Genomic DNA, 21,781 nt, shown 5'->3' on the forward strand with positions numbered 1-21,781 from the left:
AGAAGACCTAAATAGATCATCTGCTTCAGCAAGTGTTTCTCTGATCTTTAAATAGCAGGTAATTTAGGGTGACCTGTAAGGTTAACACAATTGGGGCTCTTCTTGCAAGGAGGGATCTATAGATGTTTGGAACACATTTCTCCAATTTAGAATTTAAAATTGGCCTCCTAAAAAAAGTAAGGACTCGTACAGGAATAGTGTTTTTGTTTAGCAAGAACTGACCAAATAAAATGCGTATTGGCATTTGTTGCGAGTATCCACCTGGATCACCCTGGACTCTTACGGACTTGATTTGAAACAGTTGTTCACTTCGTTGATCTCTATTAGCACTGTTTCTAGGTCTTTATTCACTGAGGATTATATGTTTCCTGTAAACTCTGGTGAGGTGTGGCCTTCCAGGATCAGGAGTATTACTCTGGCCAAAGATTTGAAACGATCTGAATCTTGACAACATCCAGTCAGGCTTATGGAAATTCACTTTGCCATTTAGCGGCAAGCTGAAAGTCACACAGGCTAATTATAGTGTATGCATCAATACAAGATGAAGCCACATATAGGCTGATGGATGCATGTCTTCATCTTCCCTAATGTTGCAGTAGCTGGTTGCCGATTTCCTAATGTTGCCGATTTGTAAATTGACAGGTTTAAAAATGAGGTTTTTTCCCCCCTCATTCTTATTTCTACTGGAAAAGCATAATCAGATACAAGGTAAGATCCTCATCATAAACCAAGATGGTTCAGGACTTTGTGAAGGGGAAAATTAATTTCTTATTTGTATTCAACACAGTTTTTCCATGGAAGTATTTAGGTGTGGTTGTTGTGTTCAATATGAGTGCGCACTGTTGCTGGTTTGTCTCGACACCTTGTAAATGTTTCAGCCATTTCAGACTTGTGTTTTTGCATTTTCCTGTAATTCCTTGTTGTCTTACAATGTGCGACTGCGCATCCAGGAAAATGGGTATATTTTTCGGTTGGAGATCCACCATCAAATGTTTCTCACCCAAAAGCTTCATTCTGGATGATGAACTGGGTAGGGTCCCTCACTGGATATTTAGTAACATGGACAAAAGCACTTTTTTGAGGTTCATTTCTTTCAGAAAGGGGTGGGTTCCTGAGCAAAAGTTGTAACTTGTAAATGACTACCACTGTAAATCCCTAATTGCAGGATAATAAAACTAGACTCACTAAACATCTGACTCTGTGAATGGTCTTACAAGTTACTTGGGAACTACAGGATTGAAATGAATGAAAACTGTTATACTGGAACACCAATAAAGAAAAACATTTAACTGTCTCCAAGATAGCTGGAAGGTACATCTATAAACTTCACTTTTTCTTTTAAAAACGTGGGCAGTCTTTGCCAATTGCTGGGATTGAGAGTGGTAAGTAGCGGGTGGTTGGAGCTGCTGCATGAGAGCTCCTGCATCCTGGGAATGATCCCAGTCAAGGTGCAGCTTCTGTGAGGAGTTTGCTTAATGAGTTAATACCAGATTCTCTAATTTCACCCATGATACAGAAACATGCTGGCAAGGATAGTGGGTATCACTAATTTCCTCACATGTGTATGACTGGTCACCTGCCCAGTACCCCGTGCCTCCAGGCTACACAGGCTAATAATGCTTAATTCACATTCAATGGAAATAATCACAAGAATTGTAATAAGTGCCTGAACACAAACGGTACACACTCCTTTCAGATGGCACCATTCATAACATCTTATTCGGTTACAGACATTTCCTTTACATACACACAAACTTAAAGGAAAAACACTTCTATATTATTTATTTTTTTCCTGCCATTACATGTTATTGCAAAACACATCTTCCAAAAAGCCACCACGTGAACAAAAACGCAGAATGTCACATCAGATCAGAAATGAAGGGAAATTCTGGCAAACGTTACAGCAACATTTTAGAGGTTTCCGGTTTTGTGTGTTGATAGGAGAGGTTTACTTCCAGGTCACTTCCCCTGGTTTCAGTTCCCTGCAATTACAAGTTAAGAGCATCTTAATGAACCTTTCTAGCACATTTACTCACACTACATTCCTCAGACTGGTTTTAGTTTTGTCTTAAGGCAATCACATTTTTGCAAAGTGAAAGATTTATTGGCATCGGCAATGAATAACAGTGGTGATAAAGTAATAAAAAAAATGCATTTTCATACCTGAGGACTTTGAGGAGCATAGTATAAGGTTGTGGGGAAAAAATCTATAAAAATCCATTTTAAGAATTTATAAGGAGCAGAGGGTAAGGCAGGCTACCTATGTCCACATACATGTAGAAAGAAAAATTATTTAAAGGCTGCAATAATATTTAGTGTTATTGTAACCGAGATGATATCCCCTCTTTTCTCTTCATGAAACCTTCCCTTTCCCTTTGTGCTGATTCACCAGGGGGGGATCACTCTCTGTGCCTCAGACTGGTGATCACATACTTTGCAAACTCTGTTCATTACAAAACTAGCTTGAGAAAAAATCATCTTTTTTCAATAGTTCTGGACTTCTTAACTAATAAAGAGAACAGCTTTGAAGCAAGTACAAATTCTAAAAATCTAGTTTCAATATCACAATTTCATACTTTTCAATTGTTAAATGTGTAACTTTTCAAATGTTAGACAAAGACCTGTTTTTTTTAAATGCTCTATACTGGGGAACACTATAATTTTTCCAGAATGCTGCCTGAGTAAGGCACTGATTTCTGTCCTCTAAATCCCCTTAAGTCAGGATTGTAATTTGCTTATGAAATCTGAAGGGTTATGATATTCCATGACCAAGATGAATATAGTATTCTGCTTCTGTATTGTAAAAGCAAAGGCACACCATGCGATCAATCAATGAAACCAACCTCTTGTACAACATGCTCTTGTTTCTAAAAGCTGCGAGTTTCTCATCACTCCTTCTGTCCATATAAATCCCAATCACAAAGCCAAGGGGGACGAGAACGTTGACCCAGTGCTCTCGTAACATATTCACCAAGTTCACCATGGTGCCTAGGAGACAAAATGCTCATTTGTGTTACAATCTAACAAAAGGTAGAGTTCAAATGGCTACTCAATGTAAAAGATGCTCAAATACAATTTTTAAATCTGATAAATGCCTGTATTCTGAGAACCACGATCAAGCACATCGCTCCTGGCTCTTCTGCTCTGGCTTGTAGACAATGGCCAAATGCCACTGCTGAATTTCCAGTACAGCAGATTTTAGTCTTCTACTGCACAACACTGACGAAATACACCTGACTGAACATATGCAGACACACAGAATGCGCAGTTATAATCTTGTCATTAATTGCAACCTACAACAACATCTTGGAAATATCAGAGGGTTCAATCAACGCGGAAACTTACAAGCAAATTCTAGCAATTTAAACTTTTCACACTGTAGCTATTTGGCCTATAATAACAATTTAACTGTTCAGAACTGCATCACGCATAAAGTGGTATCTGACAAACATGAGGCTCCTGTACCAAATTTATCATGCAGAATAGTGGAACAAATCTTATATAAAATTGTTAACATTTCGCACTTAATGTCCTATGAAAAATATCTTCTGTGCAGATCTATTCGGCTTCAAAAATACTGGTGAGATAACTTTTAATAACTATACTTAAAGATTCGAAAATATTGATATCCAAGTTTAGGATGTCAAGCCAAAGCAAATTCTTAAACGGTCTCGTTTAATGAAGAAAACAGCTTTCTGATAAACACGAATCACTAGTGATTAGATCAGTAATGCATGACATTACAGCAAAATTGTATTCGGACAGCGCTTAACACTCGGATCCTCAAGGAAACATCTGACTGGTTAATTCCTTTAAACAATATTAAAAGAACATTTCATATTTACGACGACATGTCAATAGCACTTTAATCGAAATAAGAGCAAAAGGTAAAACTAATTAAGCTAACAAATATGAATGAACTATTTTACCTTCTGTATGGATTTTGATGTTCAGGCCTTTTATAAGACAAATATATAAGCTAGTAAAATAGAATCGTTAGATTTTAATTATTGTCAGTAAAAGGTCCTATAAGATTATCAGACAAAACAGTCTTTAAAACATAGGTTATACAATTAATGCGTTTTTCTCAGTTTCGCATTTTAACAATATATATACAACTCATACCTTCCCCTAGGTCAACCGAAGGCAGGCCCGACTAAGAGGACATTGGATTAAACCACTTTCTTAAAATGCGGGAAGAGTAAAGCCGTGAATGGGAATACTTACTACTTAAGTAATTAAAAAAAGCAACAGAGATCATAACATATACATTGTAAATTATTATTGCTTTACATTTGTTTGCATAAATAACCGTGCCACCAATTTTTACCGAGAATATCTTGAAGTAAAAACCACCAAATCTGCAATGGTATATCCGGATAACCTTTCACCTCTATTTTAGTCTGCAATGGCCGCTTTGTGAGAGCCGGGTGTGCGGCTCATTGTACGCGTTTAAAATTATGTAATCTAAACATATATTTAATCTGTAAATTACATTATAACCAGAATGTAAAGGTTAAACTTTGTGTTTATGAAGTGTTTTTATGGTATGTTTATATCAAATTTCGAAGGGTACATTTTAAGGTGTGTGGCCTGTCGTGATTGTTTATAGTTTTGCCCGTAATAACCATAAGCTTGTTATTGTCAGTATTTTTATTTGATCGTTCCCTATCTAATCAATTATTTTGATCTAATTGTCCCCCTTGCTACAGTAAGCAAGCCGCCACACTGAACCGAAACCAACTTTAAAAAAACAAGTTTATGGTGATTTCACAGAATGCAGTTCGGTCGTCTAATTTTTGTGTGTCGCTGTTTAATGTGGTGTTATGACGGTGTGGTATAACTTTAGAAATATTGCGATATTTACCTCGTTTTAAAATAGGAAATTTAGTCTAATGCACAGCTACAGTGACAACGTATTACTCAACGAAGCGAAATGTTCGCAACTGAAGCCAAACATTTAGATAAAACAATTCCGCGGTCTATCGTCACAACCCTGCCTAAATATTTCTCCTGGTTGATATTTTAAGGGAATAGCAAGTATTATAGCGTTCATATTTTGAGTTGTATATCGGTGTTAGTGTTTCCGATTAAATGAAAATGATAACAAATGGTCATATATTAATTTTTTCGTTTGTAAATTCTTCCCCTATTATTTCCATAAGTGTGGCTCTGACCTAATATGTTTATTATCCTAGTGTGCCAAGTGTTGCTAGCATAAAGCAAAATGACCTCCATCATCAAGCTGACGGCGATTTCAGGGGTGCAGGAAGAGTCGGCGCTTTGTTACCTGCTTCAGGTCGACGAGTTCCGCTTCTTGCTGGACTGCGGGTGGGATGAGAATTTCTCCATGGATATAATCGACGCAATGAAAAGGTCTGTTTACAGTATAACCTTACTTAATGGATAGATTCAGCTGTGTTGCTTATACAGCAGAACTGTGCGCTGACGACAAATTCTGCGCCGTGAACATCAGCCAGTGACATTTAACTAAGATCTGTAAGGATTTAAGTTTATGTTTAATTTTTTTATTGCAGGCATGTCCATCAGGTTGATGCAGTGCTTCTCTCCCATCCTGATCCTCTTCACCTGGGGGCTCTTCCTTATGCTGTGGGGAAGCTGGGGCTGAACTGCACAATTTATGCTACCATCCCTGTGTACAAAATGGGACAGATGTTTATGTATGACTTGTATCAGGTAATGGATACTTGTATCTCTTTTTGTCAGTAATAATTGAGTTATGAAGAGTCATGACATATGTTTATTCATGCATTGAAAAGATGACTTGTTGCTGCAAGATGCAAAACACCAGAAGATATTCTTCATTTAAATTCCCAGGAGGCAATTATTTGGATTTGTTTAGGAAGTAATCCATTTTTACTATGATGTAGTTGCTGGAAGTTATGTTTTGCTATGTACAATGATTCTTGTCAGTGATTTGTACACATGATACTTATTGAGGGGTGGCACAGTAGAATTTGATGCCTTAACATACATCCACTGCCCTTACACTGGATCCATATAAAAGAAGCATGTTTTATAGTCAGATAATATCCTGCCATGCATTTTCTAACTGCTTCATCCAATACACGGTTGCTGGGGAAACCAGACCATATCCTAGCAGGCAATGGTCACAAGGTGGTGACATCCTGGATATGATGCCATTCCGTTGCAGGATGCACACAGACATGCGTACACTTACAGATAGGGCCAATTTTTCCCTGAAGCCATTAAACTTACCAGTATTTCTTTGGACTGTGGTAGGAAAACCACATGAACATGAGGAGAACATATAAACTCCACCCCTATGCTATCCACTTCACCCCTGTGCTGCACGCTATCATATATTGTGTGCTTATTCATAATGTATGATCTGATGTGTAATGTTATACACTTGTTATTTTTCATTTTGTTTTCTAAATGTCTGTCCTGGAAAATTACATGTGAATGGTCTCAGGTGTTGTAGTGTTTGATGACCAGTGTCCATTTGTACCTAATGGTGGCAGTGGTGCTGAAGGCCATCTTGTCCAGTGTAACTCGCAGTTTCAAAACACAGCAGCATTGTTTTAAATGTAGTTAACCTGTAGAGGATTGTTGAGCACTTGGAACAGTGCACAATGTTGTTGTTTCTTAACAGCAGGTGTTGTTTTTTTCTTAGTCTCGTCATAACACTGAGGATTTCACCTTGTTCACCCTGGATGATGTGGACTCAGCCTTTGACAAAATACAACAGTTGAAGTATTCACAGATTGTCAATCTGAAAGGTACAAATCCTGCAGTAAAACAAATAATACAGATACATTTACAGATAATTTTACTTTTAACTCGTATTCTTAGGGGCCCCCTTAGAAAAATGTCTAGATATTACTAGTAAGGTCTTAGGTTCTGCATATTTATTATAACCTCCTGATTTAATTTGACTGTTTCTCATTTTGAGGTTGCACATAGACTTGTTAGAAATAAGCCAGATTTGCTTTGTCCAGTAGGTTTTCTTTGTTGGGGTGCTCAGGCATTTCACCTCACTTCTGTTTAATCAGCCCTTTTAAGTTGACCTTTTTAGTTGAACAGCTTTAACTGTATATTTTTTGTTATTGGTTTACAGGTTTGGAAACCTTTAATCAAATTAGGAATGATACAAATTCTCTTACCATTGCTTGCTTGTCAGGCATAATAAGGGACTCCAAAAATATTGTAAATCAATAAATAGGTTATAAAAAGACCAATTATACAATTCATGAATCATATTGTTACACATGGGGGGTTACGGAATTGACAGAGGTTTAGTCAGTAAGTAAAATAATAATTCACAACTTCTAAGTGATTTCACCAGAATATACCTGAGTGGTTGGTATAATTGGAGTGAATTCTTTATTCTCTGACACAGCTTTGGTGAAAGGAGAAATGATCTAGGAACACTTGGTTAAACAAATATTTATTACAATGACAAGACACAAACTACAGTACACACAACAGAACATACAATACACAAGTTACTCTATGTACAGTATTTACAGACAAGGCGTTTCAGTGGCATAACATTCTAATCACCCTTGAAAAATCCCCCGACTTCTACTAAGTATGAAACTCTTAAGTAATGCCTACAGAGGCCAAATAAGAGATAAGCTGTCTTCTAAATACTGTAAATGCAAGAAAGCCTGCTGTTAAATCTCTCTCTTCGCCCTGGATTCCACAAAATAAATGGGAGCTTATCTCCCTGTTCTAAAAATGCACCCTAAGCAGGAAAGATGTTTCTAACTAAGTAATGTTTGCCCTGGAAAGCCAAGTTCCGTAAAAACAGAATAGCAAGTTTTCTCTAGCAAGGTTCAAGTACTTAGCTCCGGTCAGGTTTTGTTTGGATGATCATGAAGTAGAGGCCTTCGCCTGGCGCAAGCTTCAAGTTCCAACTCCTCTCTTTTCTTTATGTTTGTCCTCCTTCTTGTTGTTTCCTTTCTTCTTCACTCTCTGTGCTCTTAATGTAATCTCACATTGTGTGTGTCAAATGAGCTCCCACACAAGATCGACTAGATGTCATTGTCATCTCCTGAGATCTATGTATTGATTTATGTTTTTATCAACTCGTTTTCAGGGAAAGGGCATGGCTTGTCTATAACTCCTCTCCCAGCTGGTCACATGATCGGAGGGACAATCTGGAAGATTGTGAAGGATGGGGAGGAGGAGGTTGTGTACGCCGTTGACTTCAACCACAAGAGGGAAATGTAAGTGTAGAGTACCTAGTTTAAAAGGGAAAGTCTACAGGAATGAAACACGGGTGTTTTTCCCAGGTACTGCTAAACCTGTAAAGATCTGTCACACAGTCAGATGTTTTTCTTCTTCTGTGAATAGGCATGAATACTCAGAACACTGTTGTGCAAAATCACATTATTATACAGGCAGTACGTTAAAGCAGTGATGGTTTTGTTTTGGAGCATATTGTGCCAGGGCTGTTTAGAGGGCATTACATTGAATATTGAGAGCCCAGTGTTTGAGAAAATAAACAGTACTACTGTAAAATGAACTGCACTCCTGTTCATAAGATGTATTTCAATGTTATTAAATCATTTAAATATGATTACCACATGAAGAATGTTTAAGGCAAACTTTACTACACTCCTATGGATTACATGCGAGATGACAGGATTTCAAAACACATAAGTTACCTAAAATGAAAATCACTAAAATAAAATCAAGTTTCAAAAGTTTAGACTTAGGAAATGTGTTGCAGATCCATGTCTTCATTCCAGAATAATATTTTTAATATTAATACACACATCAAATCAATATCTTTAGCAAAGTATATACAGTAGCAGTATTTCTGCACCAGCAATCCAAATATCCTTATGATACTATTTTACAGTTACCTGTGTCATCTCTTTAGTGATCAAAACATCTTAAAATCGTGTTTGAATTTTGCATCATCATAACATTTTTTTTCAATTTTCTAAAAGTCCAACGTAAAGAGATTCTAATCAGCCTCTCTTTTCTTCAGCCATTTGAATGGATGCTCTTTGGAAATCTTGACCCGGCCATCTCTGCTGATCACAGATTCCTTCAATGCTACATATGTCCAGCCTCGAAGAAAACAGAGAGATGAGCAGTTGTTAAGTATGCATCCTTTTTTAAATCAAGTCCTTATTTTGAATAAGAGTTTCTATCCTGAATGACTTAGCATGGTTTGTGATACTGAGATCTGATTTAGTCTTATTTTGTAGAAATGCTTTTGGGAAAGCAGCATTCATATATCAAATCTTTGTGAACTGAATACATTTTTTAACAAATGACCCTATATGAGAATTTACTCATTTTTAGTTTAAATCTTCAGGTACTTTAGTAATATAATGTTTATATCATTAAATTTTTTCTAGGTTTTTGTATTATTTGACATTGGGTAAATCCAAAGTTGAAATCAGAAAGTTATGTGAACATTCCTGATTCACATTTACATTTTGTGGAATATTTTCACAGAAGTTAGAAGTAGGTTTGTTTAGGCCACTTTTTTCACCAGAGGAAAGGGGTGCTGTAGTCTTTGTCTTAAAAATATGAGCTATGTAAATACTTTAGCATCTAGTAAAGAACTGCTTTTTTTTCAGTTCCAGATAGAATTGAATAAAAAGTCAAGCTCTTATTGTCTAAAGGGCTTTTTTCATAGTATTTTCTTCTATTCCTAAAAAGCATTGTCAAGGAAATCGTAGTCTGTCGTGCTTTCTAACACTATGCTGTGTCACCCTAGCCAATGTAATGGAGACTCTGCGGGGAGATGGCAATGTGCTGATCGCTGTGGACACAGCTGGGAGAGTTCTGGAGCTGGCTCAGCTCTTGGATCAGATCTGGAGGACAAAGGATGCAGGACTGGGCGTCTATTCTCTTGCCTTGCTAAACAATGTCAGCTACAATGTAGTGGAGTTCTCTAAATCACAGGTTGGCACATCTTTCATTCTAAGACACTTACTGTTTTATGCATTGGTTGTGTATGAGATTCAGTATTTCACAGCAGTACCATAGAAACTCTAACTTGTACTGCTGCACCTGCAAATTGACCAGATTTATTTGGTTATTTAAGCAGGAAGTTATATAATGCTTGTTCTTTCAGCTTCATTTAGTTTTTTTTATTTACTGTATAAAACAAAATGCATGGGGGTATTACAGTGTGCCTAAAGATTTCTGTTAAGACAGTTTTCTATTAGATACTCCATGACGCATGTTGATCCCATAACTCGTACAGAAAATAGTTTTTTTATTGTTTGTTGCTTAGGTTAGCTGCTGGCTAGTGTAAAATCTCATTATTTTTATTGATCCAAAGAGAACAAAAAAATCAAGAAGAGTAAAAAAAATTCACAGGAAATAATTCAGTAAAAGCACTTTGTGTAACTGAGAAACATACTTTGAAAAACTGAAATATGAACAGAAAAAAAGATTTTCTTTATTTGTTCTCTAAAGCTCTTGCATTTATGTTCTTTTACCATCCAAATCAATGTCAGTATGTTGACATGAAGAATTATTTATCAAAGGCAAAGAGTTGGTATCTTTTTTTAAATGAGAATAATCCGTCCAAGAATAATTCATGAACTCTTTCTCGTCTGCAGTGTTCTTTTGCACTTGTCTCTTATATAACAAAAACAGGAATGCTGATTCCTAGAGTGGCACAAGCAGTAAAGGCATTAGCTCTGAGTGCAGTTTGAGTCTGAGCTATGTCATTAGCCAGATGTTCCTTAATGAGTGGTATATAACTGGCTAAGGGCCAGGAGATTTGACTGGGATTCAGGCAAGGGATCCTCAGTTTGCTTACAACAATGACTCTTGGGTGCCTGCAGATTTTCAGTGATATCAGTGAGTGGCACACCCTTTCTCCACTTGGTATTTACTCTCCTGTATGTCACTGTGAGTGAACTGACAGGTGAGCATGTGAAAGAGGGTTTGCACTGCCTTCTGTCTTCCTATGCAGTACAAGAGTCGCCGACAGAAAATAACTTTTGATTAGCAATTCCAAACCAGATGAGTGTAAATCATTTGATGATTCTAAATAAAAAAAAAACACGCAGAGCTGAGAGACTGGATTGTTGAAACTTGTCTAAATGGCACCTGTGTCCTTCAGGTGGAGTGGATGAGCGACAAGCTGATGAGATGCTTCGAGGACAAGAGAAACAACCCCTTCCAGTTTCGGCACCTGTCACTCTGCCATAGCCTCTCAGACCTGGCCCGGGTTCCCAGTCCCAAAGTGGTTCTAGCCAGCCAGCCGGACCTGGAGTCGGGGTTCTCCCGTGAGCTGTTCATCCAGTGGTGCCGGGATCCGAAGAACTCGGTCATCCTGACTTATAGAACCACTCCGGGTACACTTGCGAGGTATCTCATTGATAACCCTGGGGAGAAGATCATAGATCTGGAGGTGAGAGCCTGAAGGAAGTGAGACTAGGCACCTTGTCTCTGGGATGTGGAGAGGTCTCCCCTGATTTTCTTATGGCTTTTGAAAAAAGCCTCCATGATTAGTAAGGTGTTCTGTGCAAGTGATAGACATGTACACCACAAATATAAAGTGGAAAACACCAAGTTTGAAGAATATTATAAACTTAGGTTTAGCTTAAACTTACGTTTACCTGTAATAACATAATTTTTATATTCCAGTCAATGTGAGTAGGTAATAAAAAATCCTGTTAGGATTTCCTTTCATCCTTTTTTTTTACCCAAACCACTTTATCCAATACAGTGTAGGGGGGAAATCGTAGCCTAACTTAGCAAGCAACAGGCGCAATGCAGGACACACCCTAGAGGGGAAGCCAGTCTATCGCAGGGCGCACATGGACTCACACCTGTACAGACGTCAGTTTACGTACCTGTATATGTTATGACTGTAGGAAGGAAACCCACGCAAACACAGGTTAGAACATACAGATTCCATGCAGATGGCACCCCAGGAACTGAGCCCAGGGGCCCAGTGCTGCAAGGCAGAAATGCCAACTGCTGTGCCAATGTGCTGTCCATATTAGGATATATAGTTAAAAGTGTAGTAGTGAAATCTAAGATTATGTTAAAACTTGACAATGCACTTGTAAGATCACATTTTTAATATAAGAAAGCTATTGCTGTTCTAGAATCAGTTCAGAGAAGAGCAGCATATAGTGAGCTTAGAGAAATGTACTGCTCTGATTGGCTAAAAGAGTTGAACATTTTTCATCTTGATCAAAAAAGGCTACAGTGAGAAGCATTGAAAACTCTTTGAGATCTGCATCTTAGTGTTTAAGTGGTAAAAAGCAAAAGGTTTGAAATAAAAGATGCTCAGTTTGCATTTGCCTTTGTGCTTTTATGCTGTTACAGGTAAGAAAGCGGATAAAGTTAGAAGGCCGGGAGCTTGAAGAATACCTTGAAAAGGAAAAAATGAAAAAAGAAGCAGCCAAAAAGCTTGAGCAGGCAAAAGAGTAAGTAGACTTCCCCAGCTGCACAGAAAAGATCTACCTCTAGCTAAGATCTGAAGTCATACAGATCTATTTTAGAAAATATTGTACAGTTTTTATCACCACATAATAGAAAAGATATAGCTGCTCTGTAATCATTCCAAAGAAAACTAACCTGATACATTCCAAACCTTTCCAGAGGGAATGTCCTACAATAACAGGTTACAGGAACTAATCGTTTTTCGTCTTGAACAGAGCAGACTACAAGAGGGACTGATACACGTATTCAAAATCCTCAAAGGGATTGACAAAGTCAGCCCTGCAGATTTCTTAAGAATGAGCAGTGAATCACAAATCAAAGGACACAAGTGCAGAAGGAACGTTTTTAAAACTGTGAATATTTATGCAAAAAACATGTATGCAGTATTATACAGAAATATGGAAGAAGGTAAACAGCCATGTTCTTAAAACACTGACATCCTGTAGTTGCTTTCAAGAAACAGCTGGATAAGATCCTTGGATGAGATAACTTCTAACTACCATACAGGCCAGGAGGACTAGTTGACCATTTGTTTGTAACCTGTCTTATGTTCTGATGTATTTTCCCTGTCAGGGTGGATGTGGACTCCAGTGATGAGAGTGACATTGAGGAGGACCTGGAACAGCCCTCCACCGGCAAGGCCAAGCACCATGACCTCATGATGAAGGGAGAGGGGAACCGGAAGGGAAGCTTCTTCAAACAAGCCAAGAAATCCTACCCCATGTTTCCAGCCCATGAAGAGAGAATAAAATGGGATGAATATGGAGAAATTATAAGGTAACCTTTACACCAAATCTGTGCTGTTTTCCTATTACATTTGTAGCAAAAGTCATAGTAAATGTTCCCAGAAACAATCTCTGATCTTCATTAAAGGTTTCTTTCATATGTCTTGAAAACTTCTTTGGCGCACATTGGAGGTAAAGGACATGATTATAAAGCTTGTTTTAATTCAACACATATTGCATTGAATACTGAGAAGAGGAGCACTTCAGAAAGAGTTCCAGGAGCCGAAAGAGTTGCAAAAAGCTACCTTGTCATATTGTTGAAAGTTATATCCTGAATTCCTAAAGCTGAATAAGATTTTCTACAAGCAACCAAGCAAGCTTGATAAGGCCTTGAAAGGCCTCTTCTTGTTTGTAACTTTGTACCAAGAAGTATTAAAATGCAACACATGAGTATTGACATGAATAACACTTGCTTTCACTTGCTATTCATACACTTGTTATGTTTTTGAGATTAGTGTATGTTGGCTTTCCAGTTTTGATTAGAGGATTTTAAAGTACAAGTTGCAATGTTCTCCATTAAAATAAAAAAGTTTTATTTTTTGTGCTTCAAGGCCTGAAGATTTTTTGGTCCCTGAGCTACAAGCCACAGAGGAAGAAAAGAACAAGCTGGAATCAGGGATGACGAATGGGGAGGAACCGATGGACCAAGATCTGTCTGATGTGCCAACAAAGTGCATTTCATCAACAGAAACCCTGGAAATCAAGTGAGTGTTAGATCACGAAACCATTGTTAGAACATGAAACCACGAGAAATAGTTTCTTGACTGTGAAATGTGCTTTTAGAAAAGCTATAAAAAGTATTTCTCCATCAAGGTTATGAACACCCAAATATATCTCATGAGGCACCGCACAAGTCAGTTGCCATTCCAACTGGTAAAATTCCAAGTTTACCAGCTTTATAGATTCTGGGAAATTTTCACTTAAGCAAATGGGCTTTTAGTCAGGGCCTTTTTGCTTTTCTTGTTGGCAGTACTTCAGTGATCTAAGTTTTGCTGCAAGCCCACGTCTGATGATACTGATGTCTAAAACAAAGACGCCTGCCAAGCCAGATGTTTTCTGTCTTATTACGGATGCCAGTCATACAAACACATTGACTTCACAAGTGATACTGCATTGTGCCAGCACTACCACATAGAGCAAATTAGTGTGTGGGAAAACTGCAATCACTTAAGATTATATAGCAAAGGGTCCTAAAGTGCTTCACGTATAGGATGGGATTCATGTCATCCTCCACTGACGTGCAACAGGTGGAGAACAGAAAAATTGCTTCACCAATTGAATCAAGAGAATTTGGAAAGTTTTAGGTAAACCAGATTATTAAAGGGTTTAACACCTCTACTCTTCTTTTTAATAATTTAATAGCAACAAGTTTTTAAGAAAGATTTTATAAAATCTTGTTTTACTCCCCTTAATTTCTTATAATATCATAAATTCTGTTACTCAGCTCTACTGAGGACCTCAAAGATACCATACATCCATGATAACGGGAAGAGAATGTAAGCAAGTGCAAAAAAACTGAGAGAGCAAAAAAACTGGGCTTTACTTATTTACAGTTGTGGGTTGCTTGTAATACAGCTAGTAGTGTTATCACCAAAAAGAACGTTGTATCGTGACTTCAGTGTTGTCCCTGCTTCACTGGCTGACATTGCATTTTACAATTCCTAACTGAAAATATTGCTGTTGACGTACTATTTTTAAATAAAGCCCTGGCCCTGGAGACCACTTGTCCTGAAGGTTTTAAATCAGGAATTTCTAAAAGCCTGGAAAAGTATGGATGTGAGCAGTTAAACAGGCGATGTGTTCAAGTAATTTAGAGATAATCTGTAACACAAATTGGAATATATTTCAGTCCTTGAGGACAAGTGTTCCTAATTTTTAAATATTTAGCAGGACCTATACAAATAAGTGAATTGGGGCAACCCTGAACCAGGGTTGGAGACCCCTGTGCTTTGTTCTTTGGTTTTTCAAGAGACTGTGGCAGGAAAGGTGAAGTCATTTTTCTAGAAGCACCTATGTGGTTTGAATCTCCTCTTCTTAGTTATGCAGCAAGAAAAAGCATTACTGTACTGAACATGATTTTCCATGTATGGTTTCTAGGGCGAGAATTACATACATAGACTATGAGGGACGCTCTGATGGAGATTCAATTAAAAAGATTATAAATCAGATGAAGCCTCGACAGTTAGTAATTGTGCACGGCCCGCCTGAAGCCAGCCAGGACCTTGCTGAGTCCTGCAAGGCTTTCAGTGGGAAGGACATTAAGATTTATACACCCAAGCATCAGGAAACTGTGGATGCAACTAGTGAGACTCATATCTACCAGGTAAGGTTAACTCATCTACAGTCAGGGTAAGACATTATTGGCATCGTTGTCATTATGTTTTTGTTATATTTTTATGCTCATTGTGACTGGCATTTCTATACTCAGTGTTACAGTTAAGCCATGAGAATGTAATAGCCTAAAAACAGCTTACAAATTCAACCCCAAAAGACCTCTTAATTTATGGAAATACCCTCACTAGGTGTATGGTGAAGTTGTTTTACACATCCTCACATGAGTTTAATTAGTGTGTGTTTGATATATAAAGGCCTTGCATGGTGATAGTGATGGTTGGGAGTTAGTTGTTGTGGGACTTTCTTTACCAAAAAGTTTTTTTTTTTAAGTTTAGGAAGTTTATGACCTTTAAAGCGATAACCTAGTGTTAAACAATTTTAAAATAAAAACCAGGTTAAGAGTTGGACCTTGGTCTTTGGGGTATTTTAAGTGCACAGATCCCTGGAGCCAAGCTACAGCAAGGCAGGGGTTTGTCACTTTGTTTCACTTTTGGTCTTTTAAATACTTCTGCAAAGCCCTGTTATAGTCTTCATTGTTAAAGAGTAAAGAAGGATGATTGTGAACATTTATTTAACATTAAATAGAACATAAATAAAGGACATAAAAGATATATGTGTTGGGTAGGTTATTGGGGTTTCAGATAATTACATTTGAAAAGCTTACCACTCTTTGTGATATACAATCTAATGCTGATATCCATTCTAGCATAACATCTATTGTGTTCTGTTCCATACATGTAAATGTGTACTCTGTAACAATCATTCACATTTTATTTAATGTAAACATTGTTTATATGTATTATATCTTAATCACAAAAATCTTTAGTGACATTTCAGAATGCCTTTGTTGATGAGTTTGTTTTGCTGTTCCTGGGGTTCTGTTCTGGCTGTGTGTTCAGGTGAGGCTGAAGGATTCCTTAGTGAGCTCCCTGCAGTTTTGCAAAGCCAAGGACACAGAGCTGGCCTGGATTGATGGCGTGCTGGACATGAGAGTCATCAAAGTGGACACTGGCGTGATCATCGAAGAGGGAGATATCAAAGAGGAGACCGATGAAGGCGAGCTGCCCATGGACATTGCCTCTTCTTCCCTGACCTCTGACCCAAGTGCCATTGCCCAGCAAAAGGCAATGAAGACCCTCTTTGGTGATGATGAGAAAGAAATTTCTGAGGACAGCGATATCATCCCCACTCTGGAGCCCTTGCCCTCAAATGAGGTGAGACCATGTCAAATGCCTTAGAACATGTTGCGTTGTGAATTCTCATGCCAGCTCAGCAGCAGTCATGTAAGGGTCAATGAAAATACTTTATAGAGGGTTTTCCAAGAGTCTAAACCAGAATAGGTGTTCACCTGCAGGGCAGATTGACCTCCATGGAAATGACAGTGTAGGCAGTGGGTCATTTCACTGGCTGACTGTGACCAAGGTTCCTTGAGCTGAAGTGGATGGGATTGGGATCAGTTGTCTGTAACTTTCTAAGATTACCAGGAAAACAGAAGCTCCTTGCACCCACTGGCTGACATCAGTGAGAGTGACAGTGGTCCTGTTCTCAATAGAGACTCTCCTGTCAGCCACAGTGGAGCTCGTGATGTGTCAAAGGGCGAGTGGCTCTTCTTGGAGGCTTGTTGGTGCAGCATGTGTGCTGGCATAAAAAAGGTATATGATAGAAATAGTTACAGTATTGTGAACAAAGTTTTAAAAAATTAGAACAGAACCAAAGAAGAGCCTTAAAGGTGTGTGATAGCCACTTTGATAATGCAATGCTAAATATCCAGGATCCTAGGGAGCCAGAATGAACAAAATCACAAGATGGTTGTTTCCAGATGCACAAGTGAGCAATTCATGTCTGCACTGTTAAAAGTACCTACATTTAACTTCCACTTGCATCCTTGGTTCATTATTTGTCTTATTGCAGCTTTTCTTTTCTTTTCACATATTGATTCAAGCCCCCTAGTAATAGTCTTTGTTCAAGACTTTATAGATTGATTGATTTATGTATGACATTTTACTCCAGGAATTTAATCTGGTTGCTCTTGGCTAAACTTCAGGTGGCAGCAAAGTCTTTGTAGCATGGTGACCAAAACTGATCTCAGGATCTCAGGAGTATTTCTGATTTATTGAAGATCAACAAGTGTTGTTGATGACTTTTCCTAATTCCTAATAGATTGCTGTTTCTAGTTCTGTACCTCCCATTTTATTTTCACAACATAAATTCTTTCTTGCAAACAGCATGTACTACATTGCTCTTATCTGCACCTGACATTATTAGCTTTGTATCTGCCTAGATATCTTCTCATTTTTCCAGAGTCTAGATCAGTGTCACTCAGCCTCTGGGTCTCAAGGCTTCTTTAAAATATTACCTAATGCTGATGTTGACTCAGTTAAGCTAGTAATGAATGTAGTTATCTCATTGATGCTAGTGAAACTAGACAATATAAGGACAGTAATTGAGGAATAATGTAAATTCTGACTATATGAAAAAGGAAAAGAAGCCTGACTAATAATTATATGTATTTTCTGCACATTAGCTTTATTCCACATAAATGTATGAGAGAAAGCCTCATAAACGTTAATGAGAAATTCTTATCAGGATCCTCCGGAGTAAATATAATCCATGCTATTACCCCTTTGAAAAAATAGTAAAAAGACAAGAATAACATGATATGGGGATTTATCATTTTGAGAAATGGAGGTGAATCATTACTAAAAATGTTTTGATGAATTTGACCCAACAGTTAATTTAATACATATTGTAGACTGCAGTAGGGATAATACCAATTTCTATAGCTTAAACAAAATATGACGAGGCCATCATTAAAGTGTGATGACTGCCTCCTTCCGCTAGCGGTTGCCCTTGGAAACCATTACATTCTCACGAGGGCCTATGGTTTTCCAGGGTTTTGATGCTCTAACCGGATCACATTTTCGCGATCAGGCTTCAGGTCTGCCCTTCTAGGTGTCCAGCTCCTTTCCCAGGAAGCTCGCAGTTCGGTTCCTCCCATACACAAGACTTCCAGTTTTTACCCTGCACCCCACAGCACCTCAGGCAGTAGTCTCTATTCTAGCCAGCACTTTTTATCATCACTTTCTCTTTTTGCTGTTCAATGAGTTTGCTGATCTGTTCCCCTGACCCTTTTGAGTGCTGCCTTCTAAGCCCATTCAGTTTCTTTTCAGGGGTCTTGCAATTCGGGTTCCTTCCGTACCCAAGACTCCATTTCTGATGGGCTGTATTTAGCAGCCTTTCTTTTCGCCAGGGATGCAGTTAGCCAGGCTTCTCCTGGGATCGATGTTTTCCCCCCATTACTGACTGGCTTGGGCTGATAAGCCTTGCTGGCCAGTATTTTATTCTCATAATCACCCTTCACATTTAACTCTCTGTCTCTTGCGCTTGGGTTCAGACGAATCACCAACCGCGTGTCTGTATCCAGCAGTGGGATTACATAAAGTTATTGACCTTAAATTGTTGTCCATGTTGTGTTTCCTGTCAAATTTGTTATAAGGCCATTCTGTTCTGCTCTCCTTTTCAGGTTCCAGGGCATCAGGCGGTCTTTATTAACGAGCCCAGGCTGTCTGATTTCAAGCAGGTGTTGCTAAGAGAAGGAATCCAGGCTGAGTTTGTAGGAGGAGTCTTGGTGTGTAATAACCTGGTAGCTGTGCGCAGGGTAAGAAAATCTTACAGTAACCATAACACAAACATTTATACCATAGGTCTGGGTTAAGGTGAGTTAGATTAGTCAAACCCATTTTTAACAATTTGTCAATATTCATGATGAATGTAATGCGAGATAATTTATGGTCAGTCTGTTGGTAACTAAGTCTGCGTTTGAGAAGTTAGAATTTACTTTAACATGATTTAATTTAACGTGATGTACTGTTTTCATAGAAATAGAAGATTTTCTTGAAAAAGTACCTTCTGAACCAAAAAAGTTGAAAGCTCCTGGAAATGTTGTGCACATTGCAAAATAGCTTTAGGCATTTCCACTTTTTTTTATAAATAGCACGTTAAAGCCATTTGTTAATTGTCTTTTTCTTTACTTTTCAGACCGAAACTGGACGAATAGGCTTAGAAGGCTGCCTCTGTGAAGACTATTACAAAATACGAGAACTTCTCTATCAGCAGTATGCAGTTGTTTAGGTTCTATGATGGGTGGTGTCATAAGTGAATTTGTTAACCCATCTTTTGGGCATTTATTAAAGATTTTTATTTTCCAAACTTCATTTGTTTCTTCCTATATTAATGGCTTATGACTTATGATTGATAAGCTGAATGTTCATCAGTGACATGCTGTGCACAGCATTGGGTTTAGATATTTAATGAAATGAATTACTTTAATAAATGCCATTCCAAAAGGTATGCTAAAACATTTCATTTCTTTAAAACATTTATTTAAAATAACCAGTTTTGTGTGAAAAATATTTTTTCTGAAAAGACTATGACTATATTGTTACCAATGGGGGGTTATGAAAATAGACAAAATCAGGAACTGAACGAACAGATTAGTCAATAATTAAATAATCATAACTCCCACCATTGGTGGTGGTGGAGGGGAGTCCCCATTACCTGTAAATGAATAATTGCTTACACTTGTATCGTGCTTTTCTGGACACTCCACTCGAAGCACTATGCAAGTGTGTAAGCAATTATTAATTATTATTATTAACTTGAAAGTATTGTATTTCTCCCAGAATATATCCAAGTGGATGGTATAATTAGAGGCACGTGAATTCTTTGTTCTCTGGCACAGCTTTGGTGAAAACGGTAATAATTCAGTCACACTTGGTTAAAAATATCAAAAATATTCCCACTCTTTTTGTATTTTATTCTGTTACAATATGGAATTATAATGTATTTAATTGAGATTTTAGTCAATGATCTACACAAAACACTATAATGTCAAAGTGAAATTTTTTTACAGATCCTAAATTATCAATATGAAACAGGAATTATCGCTTATAATCTACTGCATACATATGACTTTGACTTTGTCCTAGGTCTCTTGTAGACTGCTGCACTACTGCCACTGAAATGCTTCACAGCAGGGATGGTTCTCAGTATGACATGCAGTGTTACCCTTACACCAGACATAGTGCTTAGTGTTGAGGCCAAAATGTCAATTTTGGTTTCATTGGACCAGAGAATCTTATTCCACTTGCAGTCAGAGTCTTCCACATGCCTTCTGGCAAACTGTAGTCCAGATTTGATGCAAGTTATTTTCAAGAATGGCTTTCGTTTGCCAATCTCCCTTGAAGGCCAGATTTGTGAAGCACCCCGGTAATTGTTGTATGTAAAATACCTCCCATCTCAGGAAGACTGCAGTTCCTTAAGGGATGTCATAGGTATCCATGTACTTGGTTTTTTTAGAAGAATACAGCATTTGTTTTTTGGATATTGATTAAATGCTTATTAAATGGTATCATTTTGCTCCTTTAGTATTCCATTAGTGTTACCATCCGTTGACTGTTGCAGTGACATACCAGCATTGAAGTCAGATCCTCTTTAGAAATGAATCAGGATTTTGTGTCTGATGGACACACACATGGGTGTGGTACAGGATGCTAATTGTGTACAACAGATCAGTCAATAGTTAGGTCCAAATGTGATGGTCTGAGTAGCACACTGAGTAGTGTCCGGTGGCTGCACAGTTTAACTTCTAGTGATTAATGGCAGCTTGACTACATGGTACTACTTGGATCAAGTCCCTGAACCTCGCTTGCTGCCCTTTTTGCAGGCTCATCCTGGAATGGCAGCATTTTGACAGAACGGCAGACATCAACAGCTTTCTCGTAAGATAAGATTGCAAAGCAGTTAACAGGCAGTTGTTTATCCAGGCTCTGCGTGAAGAATGTATATATTAATACAATACAGCATCTGCATGCATAGTGGTAATCATACATTGCAGATATATGGTTTATATTCTACAGTGGCCACACATGCTATCCTGTGATTTTCATGGTAGACCCCACTAGGGATTAATCCTGTTGATATTAGACCTAACAGACATTCATTAGGGTGATTAATAAACTGTGCACCACCTGCTGCAAAAAGTGTAATTATCCTTGGAATATGGATAAGTGACATTACTTTGATGCTCAGTATACATTTAAGAACTTCATCTGGTCCACTAGTCTCTGTATTTGTGCAAGATTGAAAATGAAAAATCAATATTCATTCTATCACTTACACATAATATTCCTAATATGTATGTACTTCAACATAATGTGGATACTTGAAAATCTCACGAA

The 21,781-nt window shown here is 37.9% G+C and overlaps 2 protein-coding genes across 6 annotated transcripts; one reads left to right on the plus strand and one right to left on the minus strand.

Annotated features, from left to right (window-relative positions):
- Positions 1-1,765: 1,765 nt before the first annotated feature.
- Positions 1,766-5,417, minus strand: ndufb1 (NADH:ubiquinone oxidoreductase subunit B1). 4 transcript variants are annotated; one of them, XM_088648847.1, is made up of 4 exons: positions 4,126-4,218; positions 3,930-3,979; positions 2,844-2,988; positions 1,766-1,982 (listed from the first exon to the last, which is right to left on the minus strand). In XM_088648847.1, the coding sequence occupies exons 3-4, from the start codon at positions 2,981-2,983 to the stop codon at positions 1,949-1,951; spliced, it is 174 nt and encodes a 57-aa protein (XP_088504973.1). In that variant the 5' UTR covers positions 2,984-2,988; positions 3,930-3,979; positions 4,126-4,218; the 3' UTR covers positions 1,766-1,948. The 4 variants fall into 4 exon arrangements, with proteins under 4 accessions (XP_088504973.1, XP_088504974.1, XP_088504971.1 ...); XM_088648848.1 differs by lacking the exons at positions 3,930-3,979; positions 4,126-4,218 and adding an exon at positions 5,291-5,417; XM_088648845.1 differs by lacking the exon at positions 3,930-3,979 and having other exon boundaries at positions 4,126-4,281.
- On the plus strand, positions 4,391-19,751 carry cpsf2 (cleavage and polyadenylation specific factor 2). 2 transcript variants are annotated; one of them, XM_088648843.1, is made up of 15 exons: positions 4,391-4,584; positions 5,199-5,376; positions 5,538-5,697; positions 6,659-6,764; positions 8,087-8,216; positions 8,987-9,102; positions 9,728-9,915; positions 11,090-11,380; positions 12,307-12,407; positions 12,997-13,200; positions 13,760-13,912; positions 15,306-15,531; positions 16,442-16,756; positions 19,066-19,200; positions 19,581-19,751. In XM_088648843.1, the coding sequence occupies exons 2-15, from the start codon at positions 5,228-5,230 to the stop codon at positions 19,671-19,673; spliced, it is 2,367 nt and encodes a 788-aa protein (XP_088504969.1). In that variant the 5' UTR covers positions 4,391-4,584; positions 5,199-5,227; the 3' UTR covers positions 19,674-19,751. The 2 variants fall into 2 exon arrangements, with proteins under 2 accessions (XP_088504969.1, XP_088504970.1); XM_088648844.1 differs by having other exon boundaries at positions 4,393-4,547.
- Positions 19,752-21,781: the final 2,030 nt, after the last annotated feature.

Source organism: Lepisosteus platostomus, chromosome 10 (assembly GCF_059453375.1).
Source record: "Lepisosteus platostomus isolate fLepPlt1 chromosome 10, fLepPlt1.hap1, whole genome shotgun sequence".
NCBI lineage: Eukaryota > Metazoa > Chordata > Actinopteri > Semionotiformes > Lepisosteidae > Lepisosteus > Lepisosteus platostomus.